General features: G+C 36.2%; 1 protein-coding gene across 1 annotated transcript in view; it reads left to right on the top strand.

The window, feature by feature from the left end:
• The window catches only part of COL5A2 (collagen type V alpha 2 chain), a 100,516-nt gene extending 75,625 nt beyond the window's left edge, over positions 1-24,891 (top strand). The window contains exons 21-54 of the mRNA XM_068686489.1: positions 8-106; positions 559-612; positions 1,761-1,868; positions 2,522-2,575; positions 3,309-3,407; positions 4,151-4,204; positions 5,018-5,116; positions 5,226-5,279; positions 5,380-5,433; positions 5,933-5,986; positions 6,631-6,684; positions 6,999-7,043; positions 7,482-7,580; positions 8,275-8,382; positions 8,497-8,550; positions 9,391-9,444; positions 9,561-9,614; positions 10,695-10,748; positions 11,564-11,671; positions 11,779-11,832; positions 12,033-12,086; positions 13,054-13,215; positions 13,317-13,424; positions 14,416-14,523; positions 14,678-14,731; positions 15,058-15,165; positions 15,278-15,331; positions 16,678-16,785; positions 17,729-17,782; positions 18,453-18,560; positions 20,065-20,356; positions 21,331-21,518; positions 22,092-22,316; positions 23,220-24,891. Coding sequence (XP_068542590.1) covers positions 8-106; positions 559-612; positions 1,761-1,868; positions 2,522-2,575; positions 3,309-3,407; positions 4,151-4,204; positions 5,018-5,116; positions 5,226-5,279; positions 5,380-5,433; positions 5,933-5,986; positions 6,631-6,684; positions 6,999-7,043; positions 7,482-7,580; positions 8,275-8,382; positions 8,497-8,550; positions 9,391-9,444; positions 9,561-9,614; positions 10,695-10,748; positions 11,564-11,671; positions 11,779-11,832; positions 12,033-12,086; positions 13,054-13,215; positions 13,317-13,424; positions 14,416-14,523; positions 14,678-14,731; positions 15,058-15,165; positions 15,278-15,331; positions 16,678-16,785; positions 17,729-17,782; positions 18,453-18,560; positions 20,065-20,356; positions 21,331-21,518; positions 22,092-22,316; positions 23,220-23,366 — 3,183 coding nt within the window. The 3' untranslated portion in view covers positions 23,367-24,891. The remainder of the gene's footprint in view (positions 1-7; positions 107-558; positions 613-1,760; positions 1,869-2,521; positions 2,576-3,308; positions 3,408-4,150; positions 4,205-5,017; positions 5,117-5,225; positions 5,280-5,379; positions 5,434-5,932; positions 5,987-6,630; positions 6,685-6,998; positions 7,044-7,481; positions 7,581-8,274; positions 8,383-8,496; positions 8,551-9,390; positions 9,445-9,560; positions 9,615-10,694; positions 10,749-11,563; positions 11,672-11,778; positions 11,833-12,032; positions 12,087-13,053; positions 13,216-13,316; positions 13,425-14,415; positions 14,524-14,677; positions 14,732-15,057; positions 15,166-15,277; positions 15,332-16,677; positions 16,786-17,728; positions 17,783-18,452; positions 18,561-20,064; positions 20,357-21,330; positions 21,519-22,091; positions 22,317-23,219) is intronic.
• Positions 24,892-25,735: the final 844 nt, after the last annotated feature.

Raw genomic sequence — 25,735 nt, 5'->3', positions numbered from 1 at the left:
TTTGTAGGGATCTCCTGGCACTGGAGGCCCTCCTGGCTTATCAGGTCCACCTGGCTCCCCAGGACCCCAAGGCAGTACTGGCCCACCTGGTATTCGAGGGCAGCCGGTAATGATGGCTTAGTTACCATGGAAATTACAATATCTAGCAAATGTGACACTCCATGAAACTAAATCAGTGATTAACAGTAAGGATCCTTTAAATAAATTAATGAGTGTGCTGAGAGTCAGATCTTGTGAGTCTTCTACATGTCCAAAATACTGTTATGGCTTTCTTAGAAATCTAAGTGTGTCTATATAAATTTTGAAAAACAGTAACTGTTATTTCCCCAAATTAAAATTTTTCACTAAAGTTTTTGTGCAAATGTCACAATAAACACACTAAAGGGAAAGAGAGACCATTGAAAATACCCTATTGTATTACCTACAACTAGTTACTAAACTAGAGAATGTTTTTCTATTTCATCACATAATCCAAAATGATCAAATTATTTATGCAGAGTTTTAACTCTATAGGTGTTAATCATGGGATTGTTTTGTTTGTTTGTTTGTTTGTTTCAGGGAGACCCTGGTGTTCCAGGTTTCAAGGGAGAAGCAGGACCCAAAGGTGAACCAGTAAGTATAAGCTTTGTAAAATGAAAAGGAATCACAAAGGCTTGTAGGAGTATTTGGAATAGACTGGTACAGTTTTCAAGACGTTTCTGATGTTATTTCTCATTATTACTTCTGTTTGTCAAATACTTATTGTGGAAGACAAACCAAAGTGAACCTGGCTAGACAGTATAAAGAAAGAATGGTAAAGTGTTATATAAAATGTTATATAAAATGTTATAAATATCCCACCCCTTATAGGCCTCAAAGAACTCAAAGACAGAGAAACCAGCAGCTACTGAGGTTTCTGTACCAGTCAGAATTACTTTATTCTCATTTCTTCATCACACAAGAAATGGATCCCACTTGTTTCTGGACGTTTAAAAGCACACACATCTGTGTGCTAATCATAATAAAAAAGTATTTGTTTAAACATACATTTAATACACTTCATACTTATGCAGCTGAATATATACAAATTATTAAAATAATATAAATACCTCTATACTTGTATGGTATGCATAGCTGTTTATCCCACAACTAATATTTATGAATTATTCTTTGGGAACATGGCTAATTTCATGCAGTAACCATGTGAATTAGGAGGAAAAGTAATTCCGCAAAGTTGGGTTCAGTTTCGTTTGTCAACCTATCTTTAGTTTTTCTTTCTCACCAGTTTAAGTGAGCATGCAAAAACCAAAAACACTATGCAGATAAAATAATGTTTTCCTTACCCACTGACTGGATTCTTGTTTCTTTGAGAATTTCTTCAAGATTTTGAGTCTTTTGCTACTTGTTCAATTGATCATAATAAATAAAATTAAAAATTATAATTTCTGAGAAAACATTGTTATAATAAGCACTGTAATAATAACAATAGAGTAATAATAATAATATAGTAGTAATAATAGAGTATTGACAAACTGTACAGTTAAAGTACAATTAATTCATAGTGACCTTCTTACTGAATAATTTGCTTATAAATAATTAATGAAAAAAGAGAGAAACTGATCCTGAAATGCTATGTTTTTTAACTGAATCAAAACCTTAACTATATTTTCTTTCTTCCTTTATTTGGAAGCAATGTTTATGATGTTTAGAAGATAATCTGTTTCAATAAGAGCAGTGGTGAGCTTAACAATGAATTTTCAAACATATTTTACTTTTAATAGGGTCCGCAAGGTCCACAGGGTCCCATTGGTCCTATAGGTGAAGAAGGGAAAAGAGGCCCTCGAGGTGATCCTGGGTCAGTAGGTCCACCAGGTCCTGTTGGAGAGAGGGTAAGCAATCCAGAAGAATGTCTTGTGAGAGAGGCACTGACAATCTGAGAAGCTTTTGATCTTGACCTAACCATTAATTTTCATAGACTTTGGTTGTGGGTGTGGTCAAACTTTATTTTCCTAACAGTAGTCAAATAATGTCTACGACTTGGTTCTGTACCAGATTAGTGACTTTAGGATGTTGTCTTCTGTAACATACCATAATCTCTTTGAAAATGATACTCTGAAGCTCAGGATATAAAAATATGGGAAGATGTTTTTTGCATCCTGAATTGATCTTACTTCTTAGTACTATTTTTGGGGAAAGAAATCCATGTCAGTATGTATTACTTCTGCAGTGGATATTCTAATTTGTGAATTCAGTGTACAGTACAGCATGGTAATAGTTTGGAGACATGATGAGCTAATCTGCAGATGATGTGCTTAACCCCTATACAAATGATCATCCCATTTTCAAAGAGGCTGGTCAGCATGCTTTTTTTTCTTTTTTTTTTACCACTACAAATGGCCCAGAAAAAACAAGATTAAAGTACTGAATTAAGAAAATCATAAAGAAATAAACTGTACCTACCTCCAGACAAGAAACCAAATACTTTATTTACAATATGTTATGTAAAAATTAAGGCAGTAATCTATCTATGGCTTTTCCCTAGGGTGCTCCTGGAAACCGTGGTTTTCCAGGTTCTGATGGCTTGCCTGGACCAAAGGTAAATGAAATAAAAGTATCTGTCTATTATTTGGTCTTTTTTTTAAAAAAAAATTTTCATACATGCAGATATGAAAGAAAGTGTTCCATTAAAAACATATGCTTCTGGATAAGTGGGCAGATCCTCAAAATCACTGGAAGTAGATTCACAAGAAATTGGCAAATGCCAAGAAGGGGTCTGAATGTTTTGAGACTAAAAATGTATTGGGAAAATCACTTTGAATTGCTCTTATGTTTAGCTTTCACTGTACGCCCCTGAGTTAATGCTCCCTCAAGCTCAGATGTGAATAGATAAAAGACATTGACCTCTTTGTGCTGCTATACTGCTATACACATTGCTCTATAATAAGTGATTATTTGAAGAATTGCCTTTCTTTGTGTATAGTATAGTTGTTCTAGCTTGTCCCTTGACCAGATCAACTTACCTGTGTTTTTCCTAACTGCTGTAACATTTGCAGGGAAATGACTTACCTATGTGTTTGTCTAGTGTTTCTGCTAATTCTTAACTTTTTGGTAAAAATACAGGGATTCTGAAGTCCTTGTATAAGCTTGCTTTATGGAAGAGTAGAAATTTGGAAAAAAAAAAAAAAAAAAGTAATAATGATAGAATATTGATTTTTTGGAGCTCTATTCTCAAAAAAATAAATCCTTAATTAAAGATATCTATTGTATTTGACTTTCTCTTACTGTGGCTGTTACACCTGTTAACAAATAGCCTATTGGTATCTTTGTAGGGTGCCCAAGGAGAGCGTGGGCCTGCAGGTTCTTCTGGTCCTAAAGGGGGTCAGGGAGATCCTGGGCGCCCTGGTGAACCTGGCCTCCCGGGTGCAAGGGTAAGTACTTAATAACAGTACACTATAAGCCATGACTTTTTTCATTTTCAAAAGTTTGCAGGTATCACTTTGTAAAATTAAGAAGCTGCTGTACAAGGACAGATTTATTTCAGATTTATTTCATTTATTTTTTACTTAAAGGGTAAAGGCCAAAACACCTGTCATCTTTTTTTCTGCTGATGTTGGAAAGCACAGGTTCCGTTTGTCTCTGAAAGAAACAGCCCTGATTTAGACTGGCTAATGCAATTTAAGGATGTGTGCTTGTAAAGCACATAGTTACCACAGCTAATATGAATTAAAACTTAAACCTTCATTGTATTGGTGATTGATGACTTATATAGTTGAGTGGTGCATGTCATCAAGAGACTTTTTTTCTGGAAAAAGATGTAGGGAGAATATGGAATGTCACAAAACAAGAGAAGAAACATCAAGAACAAGGTGTGATATAGTTCACTGGGTAATATTGGCAGAAGTAAAGATGAATCTGTGGGAAGTTCAAGAGGTGTAAAAGTGAGAAAAAGGTGAATAGCAAAAAGGAACATCAAAGACAGTGGATGATAAAGCTGTAAAGTAATTTGAAGATAAAGATGAGGAATTTGGATGCAGAAAGGAAAATTGTGTGAAGAATATCTGAGTGCTTTAACAATGGTAGTAACTGAGCATATCTTTTGGGTTAATTTATAATTTTCTGTTGTCCTAGACTTACATGGGCAACCTAACACCAATATTATTTTCACTTTTAGGGTTTGACGGGAAATCCAGGTGTTCAAGGCCCTGAAGGAAAACTTGGTCCTTTGGTAAGTAACAGAAAACTTTGTCTTTTCAGCTAATTTCACAGTAATTCAGAGATCTCAACTCATTGAAATTATGTTATTAACCTGATTTTTATTGATTTCTGAAGGTTCGTCTTCTCTTTTAAGTGTTCAGTTTGGATTCTCAACTCCAAAAATAGTGCAATTAATGTTTCTATAATTTTGTCTGTATAACAGTGTCTGCTTAGCAGTTGCTGCAATATTTTTCAATCATTGTGAACTAAATATTTTTTCTAAGTGTCTGTTTTGGGGAACAATAAAATGATTGTATGTAATGGCTCGATTATAACAATTACATATTTGCTTAGCTCCAACAGTGTGGCTAGAGCTCTGTCTGCTTTAAAGATGCTTTGAATGATAACTGTATCACCAAACTACATTAATATTATTCTATATATGTAAACAATATAAGATAAAGTGTTTTAACTACCATTTGATATATTCACTTTAAAACGGAACATTCTAGCATTAAATGCTGTTTTTTTGTTATGATTGTTTGGTTTATGTTGGAAAGACGTTTGCCTTCATCGCTGACCTTTTCCATCTGTGATTCCTGAGAAACAGCATGGGTTCAATTACTGAGCTGTGACAAAATGTATCCAATTTTTTAATTCCATTTAAGGAAATTATTTTGCTGAAGTAATTCAAGTGATTATCTGGTCACTTCATGGTTGTTCTTAAGTTCAGTCAGAGCTGGTTGGGCTCTAGTTACACTGGGAGTCATTTTCAAGAGTTTAATAGGCTTATGTGAATAAATAATATTTTTAATCTCATGTAGAAAATACTTTTTCTCTGTAGGGTGCCCCTGGAGAAGATGGACGTCCTGGTCCTGCAGGTTCAATAGGAATCAGAGGTCAGCCAGGCAGCATGGGCCTTCCTGGGCCAAAGGGTAGTAGTGTGAGTATTGCACCTAGTACCCAAGGTCTGCGTAACTGTAACCGTTTGGAGACACGTTAATAGCTGAAAACAAAACCTAAAAATGGTAATTTTTATTCCTGCAAATTAGGGTGATCCCGGAAAACCTGGAGAAGCAGGCAATGCTGGTGTCCCAGGACAGAGAGTGAGTGTGATTGTGATCATTTTCAGTGCTTACAGAAAGCATGCATTTCTGTTATGTTTGTTCACTATACAAGGCTTTTTACTATGTAATCTTAATTTAGGGAGCTCCTGGTAAAGATGGTGAAGTTGGTCCTTCTGGTCCTGTTGGCCCACCAGTAAGTCAACTTTTTTAATACTGCTTGGCTATCTGACCTACCACCCATTCGTTGATCTTTCTGCCTCTGTTTTTATTTATCTTCATGCCACTTGTTGATTCCAAACAAAAACTTGAATAACATGAAAAGAAAATCTTACAAAAAATGTGGGCTTTGTATTAAGATGTGTTTATATTGGTATTCCAGTTCTTTTATGGCAATTATAAAAAAAAAAAAAATAGCACAAGAGCAAAATTTTTTCATAGTTTAATTTCCTAGCTTCCTTAGTTTCAGTGAAACTGAGTGTTTTTCTATCAGCACAGAATTCTGGGGGAGGGTCTTAAAGAAATAAGGAGATAAGTTGTATCTTATATATGTTTTAGATAGGGTACACCTTGGCCAGGGATAAGTAAAAACGTGTAATAAACAAATACATAATTGTAAATATACATATTCAGAGAGAAGGAAAATGTGGAACCTGACTCTGTTCCTCTAACATTTTTTATTTCCTTTTGTATAGGGTTTGGCAGGCGAAAGAGGAGAGCAAGGCCCTCCAGGTCCTACAGGGTTTCAGGTATGTGTATTTATTTTTGTAAGATAAAATAAGCCATGTCTTTATTAACTTAATTTAGAGAAGTTCAATCAAGTAACGTTTAATATACAGCTTCAGAATTGATGGCAGTAGTGCTTAGAATGATTACTGATACGTAGCTTTCACATCAGCTATACACTAAACTGAACTGGCAAAGGCTTAAATGGCAGCTCTGTATCTCTTGAGACAAAATTTGTTGTTTTTTTTTCCAGTTTTTATTTGGAGATTTTCTGAAGATGTTCCAAATACAGGGCAATATATATATATTAAAATTTATATTTATATATTTAATATATTATAAATATATATAATATATATAATATATATATTTATAATAAAGTATTAATTAAGTGTATTAATTAAGTCAATCTGTTTATAGAGAACTTAATTTTTTAGGAATAGTATATATATGTCTGACAAACGTTAGGGGGCTGCCATTTCACTTAGAGTGGGGAAACACTGATGTAATATTCTTGTAACTATTTCACTTGGGGATCTCTGCTGGCATAATCTTGTACTGTGTACATTCATATTCTTGGAGTCTTAAATCTTGATTTACATAATTTTTCATCATTTTTTAAACATAGTTTTTATTTTTTACATTTTTTTAATTTACATTTTAACAGGGCTTGCCTGGGCCACCAGGTCCTCCAGGTGAGGGAGGAAAACCAGGTGATCAGGTAATTTCTGTACAATTTAACAATAATTCACTTTATAATGTAGTTTTACCTTTTGTTTTATTCTCTTTGTAATTTAATTGCTCACACTGTTTCATAATATTTACTGATGTAGTTGACAAGCTGTCTATCAAGACTACTCTTGGATAAAATAATTACTAGAATATAGTCATCTTCTCTTGTCATGGACAGATAGTATCCAGAACTAGTCATTTACATTACAGTATCTTGGAAATGAAAATGTTTTGCTCAGATTTCCACAGCTATAAGGCTATGAATAATATTTTAATTCTAATGGTGAGCTCTCTTTTGCATAGGGTGTTCCTGGAGATCCTGGAGTTGTTGGTCCATTGGGCCCTAGGGTATGTATTTTCAAGTGTTTTCTTTCAGAAATATTTTTAACAGTTCTCTGAGGTTGAATGCAGATTCATTATATGACCTTTAACAGCTATCATGAACATTTTGTCTTTTTATTTCATTTTTACCCCCAATAAAATGATTATATACATGGATACAATTTGAGGTGGTATGTTTTTCTATGAAACTGACCACCTTTAATGGCTCCATAGCTCAAGAAGCAGTGTTAGTTAATAGCTGCTAAGGTATTTGAACTCTTTTTTAGTCTGTAAAACTGGTTTACAGTTTGTGAAATGGCTTTATTTTGCTGAACAATGCATGGTATTACCTGCCTTTAAAATAAAAACATAACACTTTTTTTCATTTTTCCTACCAGACTTGTGCCCTAGCTACTAAATCATTAATATTTATCCTTTTTTTTTTTTTTTTTTTTTTTTTTTTAGGGAGAGCGAGGCAATCCAGGGGAAAGGGGAGAGCCAGGTGCATCAGGACTTGCGGGTGAAAAGGGTATGGCTGGAGGTCATGGTCCTGATGGTCCAAAGGTAAGTTGTAGGGAAATTTGTATTGCTGCAGTGAAGTCTTTTATAATTATTTTCATTTGCAAGAATATAAGAGAGATCTTTTCTTTTTTGTTTGTGTTTTTCAGTAGAACAGGGCACAGCCATTTCTAAACTGCAAAAAGACCTTTAGTAATAGCTCTGTTTTAATAACCATGTCAGTTTACTTGAACAAGATTGGCAGGGTTGTGTGTTGAAAAACAAACGCTGAAAATTGCATGCCTTTCTTTCACCTGCAATTGATTTAATGGGGCCTAGGAAGATCACACCAATAAGGGAGTGCCTCAGTGTGGGAGCTGTAATAGATATGAGCTGTGAGAAGCAAAGCATAATTAAAAACCTCTGGCAACTTCTAGCTGTTGCTACTTTGTGTAATAGACCTATGTGGCATCAAGGGCAAGTTAGAGAGAAGCTCAAGCTTCTATTTTGGTCTGTTCTCACCACCAGTAAGTACTGAGTGCATGCTAATGTATTTGGAAGGACTAGGGTATTACAATTTCCTGAGTAACACAATGGGAAATGAAAAGTATTTGGACATGAATAAGGTCCAAATTTAAGAGAAAATTATTACTTAAAACTACCCCAGAGACTTCAACACAAGGCACAGCATGTTCTGCAGCCTAGAGACAAAGATACTTCTCAGATGAATAGACAACAACTTGCTCTTTATTTGTTTCAGGGAAGCCCAGGCCCAAGTGGGACGCCTGGTGATCCAGGCCCACCGGGTCTTCAAGGTATGCCTGGAGAAAGAGGGATTGCTGGAACACCAGGCCCAAAGGGCGATAGAGTAAGTCCCTCTATTTCTGTTGTGCTGAGTAGAATCACCCATCTCTTAATACTGCACTTCTGCCAAGTATGAACCATTCAGTGTCATAACAGACTTTCTGGGTATTTTCCACAGGGTGGCATAGGTGAGAAAGGTGCTGAAGGTACAGCTGGCAATGATGGGGCAAGAGTAAGTAAATCTCTCACTGTTTAGTCCTGCTCTTCACACAGAAGATTATTTATTGTGTTAGGGGTACTCAGGTCATAGAATTAAACAGTACTCAACTTGGAGATATGATGGGCTGAAGTTATTCTGCCTGTGATCCAGATTTGGTTTTCAAGTTTTTCCAAGATAGATGTGCACTGTATTCTGGTATGCCTGTGTTCCAAGCCCATATTTTGTATAATAGATAATAGGAGTCAAGATATTAATGGAAAAGTCTCCCAGAAGTAGCATGTTAATTTGGGAATTCTAAATATTCAATAAATTGATATGGCTAGTGCTGTTTGATCATCAAATGTAGTTGATTGGTTCAGACAGAGATTGGAACCTATTTGCCTAACTCCCTCATGAAGAGAAAAAGGAAACTTTTGAGGTGTGTGCAAGATATATATGAAACTTCAAAAGTAACAATAGAAACTTTAAGAGTGAAATACTAGCATAAAAGATAGTCTGCTTCTTGTACGTCAGTGAAAAATGACTTCATTTCCTTTTGAGAGTGACAAATGAAGCCAGAGCTGTTTTTTATCATTGGCCTTATCCATAAATGTTGCAAAGCAGAAGATTAATTTAGTGAAGAAAGAGAGAATGAAGGAAAGCAAGGTTATTGAGATATGTGATTTTGGTTACTGGGAAAGGAAATGCTAGTGAATTTTAGATAAAGAAGACCTGATAATTATTAAGAAATAAAGGAGAATTTTTAAGAAATGAAGAAGCATATGGAAATAGTAACATATGAAAAGTTTTAAAATAACCATTTTGAATAACCATCATTTTTCTAACTTATTTTCATCTTCATTTGTTCAAAAGGGTCTCCCTGGTCCAATAGGCCCAATGGGTCCAGCAGGTCCCACTGGTGAAAAGGTAAACAGATTTTTATGGCATTTCCCTACTGAAGTTTCTAATCACCATGCCTTGTTGAAACTTCTGTTACTCATCAGATAAATTACTTGGAAACTAACCTTAAATTTTATTTTAAGGGTGAACCAGGTCCCCGAGGTCTAGTTGGTCCTCCTGGCTCTCGTGGAAACCCTGTGAGTAAACATTTGTTTTTTTCCTGGCATAAGTTAAAAAAATATTACCAAGGTACGGCTAATATCTAACTCTGATCCACACTCGAGGCATTTGTATCATTTACTGATATATTTTCCTTTTTCTCCTCCTTCCTTTGTAGCCAAAACTTGTAGTTCCTGTCTTGATGCTGTGCACTTGTATTGCCAGATCCCGTTGCTCTGTTTTACGCTTGTTTTAGGGCAATCTTTTCATAAAATTACCTTCATGTACCTCTGACCTGGAAGCATGACACCACTTTTAATTGTTTTAATCTTTTTAAAGCATGCCCACACCAGATACTACTGTATCCATAAGAATATTTAGATGGAAAAACTCAGAGATGCATCTTATTATTGGATATATCCAGTTATGTTAATTCTTGTCATCTTCCATTTCTGATTTTAGAGATTTTGAGGGTTGGCTTGAATGATTAAAGATTTAGAAGCTTAGCCCTTCTAGGTCCTTCATACTGCTTGGAATTGATTATGTCTCTTTCATAAATCAGAACAATCTTAACTCCAGCATAAATTGGAAGAGCTTCCACTCCTCTGGGGAATGCTGGAGCTTGGCAGACTTCAGCTCCCCCATTTCCAAACAAATGGTTTGTGGAAAGCTCAGTTGAAGCAGTTCACAGCCCATTCTGACCTTGTAGAAGAATACGCATTAGAATTATTATTATTATTTTTTATTTTTTTCCCCGATGAGAATGGTAGGTTCCATAGAGTGTATGTTCTTCAGCTAATCCCACAGCCACTGGAAGTGGTTTGCAGGATTAAGAGCAGAATTCCTCTTAATGCTGTTCTACTGCTTACATGTGTCTTCCATCTCTAAATTCCAAAAGTTTACATATAGTCTTGAACACATGGAAGATCTTGATGTCATACTTAACATCCTTTATATTGTGATTAAATGCTCATTTGATTCTGATTAATAGAGCAAGAATATAATCACACTTATGACAAGAAACGGTTAGCTTCATTTCTTCTGTATTTACATGCAAATTTTGCCATATATTGAAAGACATATATGTTAAATACAATTATTCTTAATTTTTCGACCAGGGTTCCCGAGGAGAAAATGGCCCAACGGGTGCTGTTGGTTTTGCTGGTCCTCCGGTATGTGTTTTGTAATACTAATGAGTTTCCTTTAGTCATGCTTTGACTTTAGTTTCTTTCATTATGAATAATACAACAGTGTTCTGGAATGAGTCACATTTTTGTTTCAAAAGGAGCTGTTGTTTTTTTTTCCCCATCATTATATAAAGTAGGGAAGAGGGCCAATGAATACCCTAGATAGTTGAGAAGTAATTTTGTTGATAATATTATGTAATTGTTCATCAGATTTCATATCTTCATGAATATGCTATGTTGCTCCTCTGAGATTAAAATGAGGCAAGTTGTAAAGTGTCATCTACTAAAAGTAGAAAAGATTTCCTCCATGACTAGTGGAGGATGGACTGAATTGATGGAGCAAATAGAAAAATTGTGAGCTTTTCAGTGAATACCTCCAAACTTTCCCACAGTCTAAATATTGTGATTCAATCTTTCACAAAGACTTAGGCAACTGCTTTCCCTGATGGGAAAAGAAAAAAGAATGTTTGTTCAGTCTCTTTTACTTTTAGATATGCAATAGGTGTCAAGGAAAATAGAAAATCTAGAGAAATTAAAGATATTAACTAGCTTGGAAACTATTGTTAATGGAAATACTGATTTCACAGAGTTTTCAGAAAACATATCTGTGTTCTGCAGATTGTGGTGAACTGTTACAATTCTATTGAGTCGACCCAATTACCAAATGCACTGTTCTTTGGGCTGATTTGTTCTCCTGTTATTTTTTGACTTCTAGATATTTCTTACAAAATGTCTTTGTTAAGTTAGAAAAATGTGGTGTTCTCTGACTTGACGCCTCTTTTAAATATGATCTCTTATAGGGCCCTGATGGTCAGCCAGGTGTGAAAGGTGAACCTGGGGAACCTGGACAGAAAGGAGATGCTGGATCTCCAGGACCACAGGGTCTTGCTGGGTCTCCTGGTCCACCAGTAAGTATAAATAGCATAATTGGAGAAACATTGGCATAGGTTGATCTTGCGTAATTAAATTGTCCAGAGTGTTCACTATCACCGCACTCTTTCTTATTTCATCTTAGGGTCCTTCAGGTGTTCCTGGTCTGAAAGGTGGTCGAGGAACTCAGGGTCCCCCTGTAAGTAGATTTAATTTTTTGTGAGGTGACTGAAGATAATCTAATAGTGCAAATTTATGCAATGTGTGTATCATTCCTCATCTCGGCTCATGTTTCACAGTTTGTAACTATAGCATTTGCTCACTAATTCAGTTAGGCAAAACTTTAGGCAATCCATGCTATATTTCTTTCAGTAAGGTTGATATTAAAATATTTTTTAGGGTGCTACTGGATTCCCAGGATCTGCTGGAAGAGTTGGACCTCCAGGACCAACTGTAAGTCAATTGACATATTTCTCATAGGTGTAATTTATAATCCTGTCATTGAGAAATTGAAGACTAAATGAAGTGGGAAGGATGAAGCAATGTTTATGGCCTGATGCTATGGAAGAGAGCACTGACTTTTGTGACTGCATGTTTACATCCGACTTTATTAAATACAATTCATTAGTCTTGGGGTTGATCCAATGTGTCCAAATTAATGCAGGATTTTCACTGGGCTAAGTAGGCTTTAGTTAGGCTTCAAGCTATTCAAGCTGCTCTGGTGAGTTAAAACAACAACCTTATCTTCCTTTCAACCATCCCCTTCAGTGATGACTGAAGTTAGGAGAGTTTTTGTGAAAGGAAGATGCCTCTTCCAGTTTATCTCATTATGGAGCTACTCATAAGATCTATTAAAATAAAGTAAGAACACACACATAAAAAAATCTCTCATGTCTAAACATTTTTAGAAACACTGTAGTTTAAAAAAATGCCTGTGAATCTACAAGTGAAAATTCATCTCCACAAAGATGATTTTGTCCAAAATAACTTGCAGTCATTGTTAGTTTATCCGAAGGTAAAGTTTATGGAAAACATATTATAAATGTGAAATTCTATAAAAGTCTTCAAGAAATTAACAAAGGTGTGTGAAAACACTTACTTGGTATTCAAAAGAACGGGCAAGGAGTTACCTGGCAGCAGTTATACACCAGAGGCTAAAAAAGTAAAATAAAATGTCTTTTAAAGGAGGGAGTTTGGAATGGCAGTGGAATGGGAGAGAGGGGTAGAGTTTGGACATAATTTGAAATCCCTGTTAGTCCAGCACAGCTGTAAATTGAGATCATACTAGCTCTCAGCTCTGTCACACTGTGGTCATCCCTTAGAGTGTGCATGTTTATAGTTAATCAAAACACATTCCTTAGAGTTTAATAGTCCTGATTAGGAAAAGGTCCAATGTAATGTTGTCTTTTAATCTTACTAGGGAGCTCCAGGACCTGCTGGGCCTATCGGTGAGCCAGGAAAGGAAGGTCCCCCAGGTCTTCGTGGTGATCCTGGTTCTCATGGCCGTGTGGGTGATCGAGGGCCAGCCGGGCCTCCTGGTGGTCCTGGAGACAAGGGTGATGCAGGGGAAGACGGGCAGCCGGTATGTCCTGGTTGTTGTTATTAATTCCCTCTAGGCTTGGTCTTGTTGTATTATTGCTACAGAAATGATGGTAACATCATTTTATCCATTGTGGATTTCAGGGACCAGATGGCCCTCCGGGTCCAGCAGGAACTACTGGTCAGAGAGGTATTGTTGGTATGCCAGGACAGCGAGGTGAAAGAGGCATGCCAGGATTGCCAGGTCCTGCGGTAAGTAATGACCAAGTTGACACACCAGCCTTAAACATTGTCGTGTTTGTGGGTTTGATAGTATAGTGCGCCATAATGTGAGGAGAAGGTTGGAAATCTCCAATTCCTGGAGTGAATGTAGAGAGAATAGTGAATAACTAAATCTCATGAAAATGCATGAGGTTGGAGATTTTGTTTCTGCCATTATTGGATGATCTGATCCTAAATTAAGCATAAGCGGGTAATATGTTAAGACATCTGGCTAAAATATTCCTATCTGACTTGAAACTAGATCTTTGAAAAAAAACAACACTCCAGAGTGTTCAATTAGGTGCTCAAAGGTCACTTGAATGTGAGTAAATATTCTGTAACGGCTGTTTCATAAATTGTGAACTACAGTATTCCAAATTGCCATTTGTGCTCTCTTTACTTTCTTCTGGGGTTTATAGATACTTATTGGAAAGCATAATCATCCAGAAGATCAAGTCATTAAATACAGTATTAATAAAATGATGATGTGGAGGACCTGTCACTACCACTTGATCCATAAAGTCAATTTACAGCCAGAAATTATTGCAGGCTAACAAGATATGTTGTTGGTGAGACAGACAAAGGAAAAAAAAAAAAGAAAAAGTTACCTATTTCAAACTGCATTACATTTTTGCAGAGTTGGGAAGACCTTGTCTTTGATAAGGCCATCAGATATATTGACATGTCAAGGGGAGTGTGCACTTAGAGAGTTGCTGCTAGATAAACTTCTTGTGAAGCTTCTAGACAATACAAGCCTATTCAAAAGTGACTAACACAATTCAATTGCTTAAAAATACACATTATATTAAATACGTATTCAAAATAAATAAGAAGAACACATTACTTAATTCTCAGTTTTAGGAAACTGTGAATGTTGATGGTACTTCAGATTCATGAATAGTGTTTTATAGTCAGCCTTTTTTTCTGTTGCTTTCTTTATTTAGTGATTAAAATTTTGATGTCATATTTCTCATCTATTTAGGGTACACCAGGAAAACAAGGTCCCACTGGGCCACCAGGTGATAAAGGTCCCCCAGGACCTATAGGCCAGTCAGGTGCCACTGGTCCCGTCGGTGAAGCTGGCCCAGAAGTAAGTGTTTGAGTCTAGTAATATACAAAAATAAGTATTCTAGTGGTTATTCTCCTATACTTGAAGCTAAAGATGGAGAACAATTTTCTAGTTCTTCTGGAAATGTAAGACTATGGAGCTAATTGGTAGACCTGTATCTGTTTTGCAACTCTAGGGACCTGCTGGTAATGATGGTACTCCTGGACGAGATGGAGCTGTTGGAGAACGTGTAAGAATAAGTTGTTTTATTAAGTCAATTATGTAAATCTCCATTTTTATTGTTGATTTATAGTGGATTTGTTTTCTTCATTCAGTTAACTGCCATGGAGAAGTTGTTTTAAAAGTATATTATAGCTTTGAATAATAAATATCTCTCAAAGTTGAGGAAACCTTTATAAGAGCACCTGCCTCCAGAAAGTCAGACTTGAGTTCTTACAGAATGATTACCTTTGTAGACTGCAACTGTGAGAAAATAGATTAGGAATGCTAAAGACTTATTGCTTTGATCTAGTCCAGTCCTCTTCAGATAATTAATATTGAAATTATGTTTCACAGGGTGATCGTGGTGAACCTGGCCCTGCAGGCTTACCAGGTTCCCCAGGGGGCCCAGGAACTCCAGGTCCTGTTGGCCCTCCAGGAGATGCAGGTCAAAGAGGTGAAACTGTAAGTGATGCCTTTTGTTTGTTTGGCTGGTTTTGTTTTGTTTGCTTTGTTTTTAATATTTCATCTACTTTTGTGCATTGCTTCATGTGTCATCTCTGTGCAATCTTTGTAGGGTTCTCGAGGTCCAATGGGTCCACCTGGTCGTGCAGGAAAAAGAGGTTTGCCTGTAAGTTCTCCATGATCACTGTGATTTTATCTGAGCTACTTTTTACAGGAATGTGTGTGAGAAACAGAACCCAAATGACAATGCTGAACAGGGCTTCAACTTTTAATGTTCTGACTGCAGATGAATACAGGTAGTCTTCTGAACTGTAAAGGTGCACAAATCTGCTTAAGTGCACCAGTGTTTTTACTCTTTCTTTAAAATACTTTGCAGAGAAATAACAAGTGCTGTGGAAGTCTCTATTTGGAGTGTGATACTGCCCAGAGGATGGGAGACCTGAGTTAGTAAATTGCTTGAGTCTGTCTGACAATTCAAATTTGAATTCAAATGAGGGGTAAAGCAATGAATGCTGAACAAAAAGACAGATTTTAGGATCAAAATAGCAGAAATATTAAAGATTAAAAAAAAATAAATCACCTGTTCCTATGAAACTGCCTTATTCAGCTTATGAGATTCTGATATCAATCCAAATAGAAAAACAAACAAACAAAAAATCTATTTGTGTTACATAACTTTTTTACAGTCCAAGCTTGGAACAAAAAATGAATTGCAAACTTGGGAAATTCAAAAGAAAGCTGTCCAGTCCCTAAGCAGAAGTCATATGAGAGAAAGTTTATTGAGTAGTTAATGACACTGATGCCACCGATAAACTATTCGGAATTTGGCATTGAAAATTTAGGATGAAATTAAGGATAACAAATATAGAATTGAAAGCAGAAGCCATGTTTTTCCAATGATTCTTCAATTAGTATGAAAAGCTTCAACCTATCTAAAATACCAAAATGAAATTAAGACAGCAGTAGAGCCAAGCTATTTGTATTGGGGAGCCTGACCACTGTTATCTGCAGTTAGAGAATGTAACTTCAGTTGTACTTTACTCATAATGAAGGCAAAAAGAGCTGCGAGAAGCAAAGTATACAACATGGAGGTTTTCATACTCAAAACAGGTTTTATTGTTACAAGACTGTGAAAGATCCTTAATACTTCGATCTTGTCCATGAAAATCATTTGCCATATCCACTAAGGCAAAGATACTTCACAATTTCATTATGTAGTTTGTTTAGCATCATTATTACAGTTTTTTGTTTTGTTTTGCTTTCTTTTTTACTCTCTAATGAAAGTAAACAGACTAAGTTTACCACACTTGAAATTAAGTATAACAGTTTTATGTAATTATTTCCATATTCTTTCATAAAAATTAAGATTCCTAGAGCTGCCTCAGCATCACCTTCCTCTTAGCTTTAGAAGTGAAATAGGACTGAATACAGTGTCTAAAAGAAAATGATTTTTTTGATTGATTTATTTTTTTTCCAGTTAAGAATTTTACATTTCAATACTGATTCTTACAGGGTCCCCAAGGGCCTCGTGGTGACAAAGGTGACAATGGAGATCGGGGTGACAGGGGCCAGAAAGGACACAGGGGTTTCACTGGGCTTCAAGGCCTTCCTGGTCCTCCTGTAAGTTGTTTTGACTCTAATTTTATTTCCTTGGTAGTTAAATCATGTATTAGACACATTAAATCCAAAAAACAAACAAACAAACAAAAACCATCAAAACAAATGAAAAAGCAAGTACACAAGAGCTTTTTTTTTTTTTTTTTTTTTCCCCCAGTAGGTGTTTGTGAGTGGCCTGTCTGTCTATATTACATTTTTAATGCAATATTACAATTCTGCTTCATGGTGAAGTAAACCTGTGTTTTGCAAGATCTGCATTCTCCTCTTCTTGTTCCATTTGCATCATCCCTGAAAGTGGCCAATCACTGACAGTCTATAATGTGTCAGCACAAGATGTGAAAAAAAAAAAAAAGTTGATTGTTTCAGATCATCACATTAGAGTGTGGAATAGTTTTTGTCAGTGTATTTGAACACTCTACAGTCAAGAAATCAAATGCAAAGTCTCCTGAGGACTATGACTGTCTCTCTAATATTTATAAGAACTTCATATTTTCAGTGGCAATTGGTTGGAAATACTATCAAAAACTTATTTTTTTGACAGTTCTTCACTGATCATGTTCAAGAGCTGAACATTTCAACATGTAGGCAAAGAGTTAAACAAAACAAAACCCAAAGCATCTTTCCACTTCATAATAGCAGTCAGTTACGCTTTTGTAAGCCAATCTGATTCTATGTATTGTGAAGCACCTGTCTTCTGGGGAAACAACTTTATATATACTTAAGCATCATTCTATATATCTCAGTCATGATTGCTGTAGTTACTGTGTCTTTGTGACAAAAGAGAACAAAAAGATGAAAACTGATCAGAAGAGGAAAGGTATAACCCCTTGTTCCTGTATATTATAACCTTATTTGTACAGAATGTTGTATATCACTCCCTATTTCTTTCAGACTAAAGGAATATACTGTACATATCACAATGGTAATGATAGTTTCTTCTGTTTAGGGCCCTATTGGTGAACAGGGCAGTCCTGGCATTCCAGGACCATTTGGTCCTCGGGTAAGTATAAGATTTCAGCCTGGAATTTTTCTTGCTTGTTTTTCCTAAGAACAGATTTCTGTTTGGCTTTCATTTTTAGTTTACTGGCTTTTATTGATTTCAATATCAGGTTGATTACCATATCTTTTGCCGAAAGGCATTGTCTTGCTTAATGTAACAAGGCTAGATAAATGTTCAGAGTAACTATAGGGCTACAGTCTGCTCACACAGACACTTACGCTACACCTGATGTAAAGCCACATATGTGGCAGTTCTGCTTATTGATATTCTGCCTTGCACCCTCTGGGTATCACTGACCCCAAATTAAAGGTGAAATAGGAATCCTTGTATGTTCCCAAGTGACAAAATGTCTCTGGGTCTGTATGCATGTGGGCATACAGAAGCTACTCCAAAGTGTAGCACTTTGAATTTAACTCACTTAAATGTTTTAGGAAAAGAAATACCATGGATCCAGTGGTTATATTGTCTGAGGTGATTAACATTAGAAGAACAGCATTGAAACTGGTTTCTTCATTTTAGAGAAGAAGAAAAAGAGCAATTTTTAAAGTTTGTTAATAGATATAAATGACCGTATTGCTTCCTGAAGAGGTATTGCTTGTAAAAATGCTGTTTTGTATACAACTGTTGTTAAATGCTAAAACAGATTCCTTCCTTCTCTTATTTTATCTAGGGTCCTCCAGGTCCAGTCGGTCCTTCAGGCAAAGATGGAAGTCCTGGGCCACTTGGGCCAGTTGGGCCTCCTGGCGTTAGAGGAAGTGTAGGAGAAGCTGGACCTGAGGTAAGCTGATAGGAATATGGAGGGAAGAGGTTACCTTCACATAATGAGATTTTTTTTGCTATCCATTGCAGCACATTCTCAAATGTCCATGAGCTCAAGATAAATCATGATACTAGATACAGTTTCTCCAACAACTATTTGGGGTAACTATGTGTAGGAATCATAAATCATAAAACTATGTAATATCATTCCAAGGAGGGTAGTTAGAAAATTAGAGTGGTCTGAGGATGGGGTGATGTGGATGAGCATGTAAAGAGTTAAAGAATGACGTTGCTTATTTTGGGAGCATAGATAAAAAGATGCCTAAAACAAAGAGCAAGACAGAGGAGGCACTTTCAGCTGTTTTCCTGTCTTGTAAGACAAATATTTATGGTGTTTCCTCTCTTTATTGTGCAAATGTTTACACTATTTCATTTGAATTTCTGCCAGTTACCAGAATTTCCATTTCTGCTGAGGCATCAATATTGAATGAATAGTCTGTGGTAAAGTTTAAGAATACATGTATCCAAATATTTCTTTTTGGGTAATGAGGCAATACAAGAAATACTACATACCAATATTTTCAGTTTTGCTTTTCATGGTTACTTGCATGCCACTATTAATTGGAAACAATAAGAAATAAATGTTAAGCATTTCATTTGTCACACGTAGAGTGTATTAGTTTGGGTGTATGCACTACTTTCGGAGCACTAATTAATCTCAAGGGAAATGCTGCATTTTGATATACCCTCTGATGCACCTGAGATGCACCATCAAACTTACAGTGAAGGTATATTGCAGACTTTCCACTGCCAGAGAGCTCACAGAGCCTGCACGTGGACATATAATGCTTATTGACAGATGTTTTCTGTCTCAAGGCTCAATTACCTCCCCACATAGCACAGTCCATGTTAACAGAAGGACCTCAAAACCTGCCTCAGGGATATCTTATTCAGGAAAATACCTGCTGTGCCAAGTCGGGATGATGTGAATTCTGTTTCATATCTTTGGTGACCTGGGGCCAGAAAGCCCAGCACTATGAAAGAAAAATGTATAGCTGGTGCCAAATTTTCCCTCCAGGTTTACCAATTGCAAGTGTGCCTGAGGTGATGCAGAGGAGGCAAGAATTTTAGATTGCTCTCAAAATTACTTGCAGCTGTTTGGGATTCTATGAAATAAAGCAATTAGGCTGGAGTTTGAGAACCAGGAGGGACAGATGGCTTAAAAAACTGGAATCAAGAAGCTGTTCCTTGATGACTTTTTCCAGCTGTTGTCTGCAAGCTACAGTAAGAAAAAATTGAGCTAGGTATTAAAACAGTCAGTGAGGATATGAAGCAGAGTGTAGTTCTAATCTCTTACCTCTGATCCTGGAAATGTAGACTGCTTACCTATATCTGAATTTTCCCTGCACATCAAGGTGATTGGCCTTAAAGTTTTGCTTGTTTAGTCACTAGTTTCTATATCATTTTGCCTAGTATTCACTCTGCTGTGCCTCTATTGCCTTTTTTTGTTTGTTTTATCTTAGGGTCCACCAGGTGATCCTGGCCCTCCTGGTCCTCCAGGCCCTCCAGGCCACCTCACTGCTGCCATTGGTGACATTATGGGACACTATGATGATGCTATGGCAGATCCACTCCCAGAGTTTACTGAAGATGAAGCAGCTCCAGATGACCACAACAAAACAGACCCAGGAGTCCATGCCACACTGAAGTCACTGAGCAGCCAGATTGAGACTATGCGCAGCCCGGATGGTTCAAAGAAACACCCAGCACGGACTTGTGATGACCTGAAGCTGTGCCACCCATCCAAGAAGAGTGGTGCGTATAAACACACCACCTTCTGTATGAGCCATATGATTCTGTCTTATTTCCCATATATACTTGGTCACTGAAAAAAGCATAGTACAGGTTTTGATGGTCTAAATCAACATTAACACTAAGTACTCAAAAACTTCTCATAAAAATTATTTCTTCTTCCCTATGAAGTATGTATTATGTTGTGCTGCCTATTCATTTATTCAATATATATATTCAGATGTATCTTTTACATCTGAAATATTTTATACTTACACGTACTACTAATTCTGAAAGCATTAGCACAATGGAGTACCACTTACGTGATGATAGATGCAAGTTGGTACACCAGTTGTGAATATTGCATTAATTGTTATTAGCTCAGAATGTTACCTGTGAATTGATGTCCTATGAATGCTTTCCATCCAGAATTCTCTGCTCCATATTAGCAATTCATAGGTGGCAATATTCTTACATGCAAATTAGGAATCTCCCTAATTAACATGGGTTACCAGTGATAAATCAGAACAGACTGGAAGGTAGAGACAATTCATTTCAGGCCTTAACAGCCTTTCACCTGTTTCCTGATACATTGACTCCAGCATCAACTTAGGAGAGGCTGACATGAGTTCAAAATCTTCAGAAAAAAATATGCTCTAGCATTTTAGGTGTAATTTATGTGCTTGGAGCATTCAGGAGCTTTGAAATGGATTTAAATAACCTTAAACAACTTTTAAGTCTGAATTCCCCAATTTGGAAATATTTGAAATGCCTGTCAGCTTTCAGTTAAAGCACCATTATAGCGTATAACCAAAGCACACATCAAAACACACATTGGATTGTCACATGAAAGATATGCATGCTTTTTCTTTTTTTTTTTTTTTTGTTTGTTTTTTTTTTTGTACTGTCAAGACATACTTTTTCTTATAACTCCCCTGTTATTTCAAGAATCTTAGTAATATAACAGAATTTTATATTTCATTTATTATTCTTTGTAGGTGAATATTGGATTGATCCTAACCAGGGATGTGTTGAAGATGCTATAAAAGTATACTGCAACATGGAAACTGGAGAGACCTGCATTTCTGCAAATCCTTCTGCTATCCCACGTAAAACATGGTGGACCAGCAGATCATCTGACTTGAAGCCCGTTTGGTACGGCCTTGATATGAACAGGGGATCACAGGTAAATAAATATATTTTATTTCAAGAATTAACTACTGTGAACATTGACTCCTTCTGGTTTAGAATTTTATGTGCTCTACTGATCAGATTCTGAAACAGTCAGAGCATTTTAACTCTTGATTAGACTGGGTTATATACAGTTAGTTGTAATCATACAGAAATTATAGGAAAGGGAGCTGGGAGATGCAATGAAAGAACTTCTGAGGCAGGATTGGCTATAAATAAACCACTTCTGGTAGATGTTTATTTCTCTTGACCTTAAAAAATCCAGCTTTTTTAACAACCTATTTTAGTAACTCACTATCTTTTCACTATCTTTTATTTAGGGTGTATGTTTACCCTAATATACGATTGAAATCACTGCTGTAATTGTTTAATTGAATTCTATACTTTCTTTCAGAAAGCTCCATGCTCCTAAAGTTACAAGTTTTACTTTATTAATTCTGTCACCTATTCTGTTTTTAAAGAAAATAAAATTGTGATGTGTCATAGTGTTTCAGAAATGTTTATAAAATTTTCAAGATCTTAATCAATTTTCATGTAATAAATGGTGATCTATTTCGTATCTTCACAGTTTGTGTATGGGGATACAGCTGTCACTCAAATGACATTCCTGCGCCTCCTGTCAAAGGAAGCATCCCAGAATATCACTTACCTTTGTAAGAACAGTGTTGGGTACATGGATGAACAGACAAAGAACCTGAAAAAGGCAGTAATTCTGAAAGGGGCCAATGACCTGGAGATCAAAGCAGAGGGAAACAGCCGATTCAGATACACTGTGCTTCATGACAGCTGTTCAGTAAGTTCTGTCTTTTTGTCACTTGGTATGGAGTAAAAGGACTTTTGGCTTCTAACATTGGCAGTAATGGCAGCTCTTCCTTAATTTGGAAAAAAAGTAAATCCATAAAATAGGGTAATTACAATGCTGCAGAATTTCACCGTGAATTATAGAAATAAGTGATTGCATAGGTATTTTAATAATTCCTATTTTATATAATAGAAGTCTTCGTTATTTAGAGGATATTTATAACTTAGTAATCATTAGTGAGCATATGGAAATAGATATCTTCAGAGTTTGCATTTCCCAATATTTGTTTACTTCTGTGTTAAATCACACAAAGAAGTTAGTTAATCTCAAGCATCTGTCTACCAATTGGGTAGGATTATTGCAGCAATACCCTGGAGGAAATTCATTGTGGCTGACTGAATAGGAAAGGAAAATATTCCCCCCGAAACTTTTTAGTGGCCTTAAAAAACAAAAAGTAGAAGTTGTGTAAATTTTGTCAAGTTCAATAGCATTCTCAGCCTAGTCCAAGATATACAGCAAAATATGCCTAAAGTTTGTTTTGCCCTTTATATATATCAGACTACTCTCTGTACTTTAAAGGAATGTACTTCAAGAATGTGGGTCCAGGTCACATAAAGAAAAATTTAATATCGAAAAGATCAATCAATCCAGCTTGAGGGAGGAATCCTGCTGTCAGTTGGAAGGATCTGTTCATCACCGTAACAGAAAGACATACGCATTTTAAAATAATCAAGGTGCAGTGTTGTAGGGGATGCGTTACTCAGCAGAGATGCAGTGAGATAATTCTGAAATATCTCAGACAGTTGACTCACCAGCTGGAATTCAGGCTGTTTCTCAGATGAGTTGTGGACTGATTTCTTCTCTCTCTCCCCCTTCCCCCCCTTTTTTTTTCAGAAACGTAATGGGAACGTGGGCAAGACTGTCTTTGAGTACAGAACACAAAATGTGGCACGCTTACCTATCATAGATATTGCACCAGTGGACGTTGGCAGCACTGACCAGGAATTCGGAATTGAAATTGGGCCAGTTTGTTTTGTGTAAGAGGAAGGGGGGAGATTAACACACTACCCAGCCACAGCAGCAATTAAACACATGAACTTAGACTGATTGAAGTTAATCCTGAGACTCTTGAAGTAATGGCTGATATTGGATCAGCATTGTATATACAGTTCTTTTTAAATGCCCGGCCTCCTTTTGAATATTTATTTTACTTATAAACGTTCTGTTTTAAATGATTGAAACCGACTTTTTAGTACAACAGTACAATTTTAAGAGAACCGATGACCACCTTTTAAAAATGACATGAATATTTGTCCTTGCTTTTGTTTCAGATAATTTCAGAACTTACAGGTATTCAAAATAGATAGTTTTAATGGGGGACTATGTAAAGCTCTAATAATTTCTTTTGCTTGGATGCATACTGAATAACAGAAAAGTAGAGCACTTTTGTGAACTGTTGGCAATATTTCAATCATATCTACTCTCTCTACCCCAGTTTATCTTCCTGTGGTTGCCAGTGTGTTAGCCATTCACAGATATCTGTCTCTTGTAGAAGAAAATCTCTCAGACAAAATCATCTGAATCTGGCATTGTCTTTCCTGCACTTTCCTATATAATAGTATGCTCATAAAAGTATTCCACAGCCATGATTAATTTATGAAGCAAAAATACTACTGGGGTAAATACGAGATTTCAGTAGAGGTGTCCCATATCTTAAATTGTAAGGCCTGACTTCACTTCTCATGATGTATCTGTGTAATTCCATTAAATTATTATTAAGCTTCAAAATACATTTTAACCCAATACTTGTCGATTTTCCAATACTTGCCCATCTAATAAGCCATTACATATCAAATTATACCAGTGTCTTATATATGGTGCCAATTTATGTATGTTGCAAATCATTCACATGTATATCAGACCAATTGCTAATAAAGAGAAAGAAAATTTAGAAATTCATTGATTTTAGCTGACATCCAGACATGCATCACCAGTAATTTGGTCTTACTGGTCTTGAGCTGTCAAGGCAAGAAAATTCCATCATTTCTTAGCATGAGCTACCTCATCTCTGGAAGTTGGGATGCATTTAATATTCCTATTTTTATTTTAGATATTAAAAGGTGCTATGCTTCTGTTATTATTTCGAGAAAGGAGATAGGCAGGGCAAAAACAAACAAACAAAAAGTGATGGTGCTAAATGACTCTGTAGAAGGCCGATGAAATAAAGATGCTGACTGTCAATGTCATTTTCAGAGTTTAGCTGTTAGGCTTATGGTGTTTGAGAGAACAATGTTGCAGTGCATTTATTTGTTGGTCATGCAGTATATAAAATGATTTGTACCGCCAGCATGCTTTATTTTGTAAAGTATGTGGGTACAAACTTACGTAGTTGTTTTTTTTTTTTATTATTATTATTTCTTTACTGCATCTGTGCTCTCCAAGTTTTTTGTTTGTTTCTTTAAAAAAATAAAAATAAACAGCTGGGGCCATCCCTAAAGAAAGTCATGCACATAGCTTTATTCATGTATCTTTGCAAAGCATTTAATTAAATACATGCTTCTCGCTACGGAAGTGGTTTCCTTTTTGTAGAATTCCTTCCAGTGTGTCCCGTATCAGTTTGTTTCCAAAGTAAAAACAGAAGTATTTAACTTTTGTTTTGTTGTGTTGCTGTTTGACGAACTCCTTTGCAATGTGTTCACCTGAAGTATTTTACACCTAAGAATATGAAAGTGTCCTGAATAATACTTTGTGACAGTTTTCACAAGGTAGGCGTTGATTTGTGTGGAGTAGTCACAAGAAATACTATTAAGGCTGCCAAACTTGTGTTGTCTGAGACTCCAGAGACTGAGCAAAATGTGATTTATCTGATTCCAAGTGTCAATGTAAGTTATCTCTGACAGAATACAGTTTCCGGACAAGCCATAAAGTTGCACTTTATTAAGGCGGGCAAGAATTTATGTTTGTTTCCTCCTGAAAGGGCAGGAGCTTTGGAAGTTCCCATATTGTCTGTAGGCACATCCACATGAGCTGGGAGTCGTAAGATTCATGCTGTCATTAGCTGTTGTTTTATTACCCATGCTGGAACACGAGCACTTCTTTTTTATCATGAAATGACTTCTGTTAATATGTGGCTCAGGAGTTGGCATATCGTATTGTAGCCTTAAGAAATGTTTAGATGATATTAACTACAGGGAATGATCTGAGGTATGGTGGCTCACTGCAACATGCTTGCGAAAATGTAGATATCTGATGGCGGTGATCGTGTCTCCAAGGGACATTTATCCAGAAGCACAAAGTAAAGAACATGTGGAGGATAAAAGCACATTTGAGAGTTTTGTTGCTGTTGTTTCTTAATTTGTGATTTTCATCATCAGAATATCATAATCCATGATCAGTATAAATGTTTGGCG

The sequence above is a fragment of the Anas acuta genome, chromosome 6 (assembly GCF_963932015.1).
Source record: "Anas acuta chromosome 6, bAnaAcu1.1, whole genome shotgun sequence".
Classification (NCBI taxonomy): Eukaryota; Metazoa; Chordata; class Aves; order Anseriformes; family Anatidae; genus Anas; species Anas acuta.
This window is presented reverse-complemented; position numbering and strand designations above follow the sequence as displayed.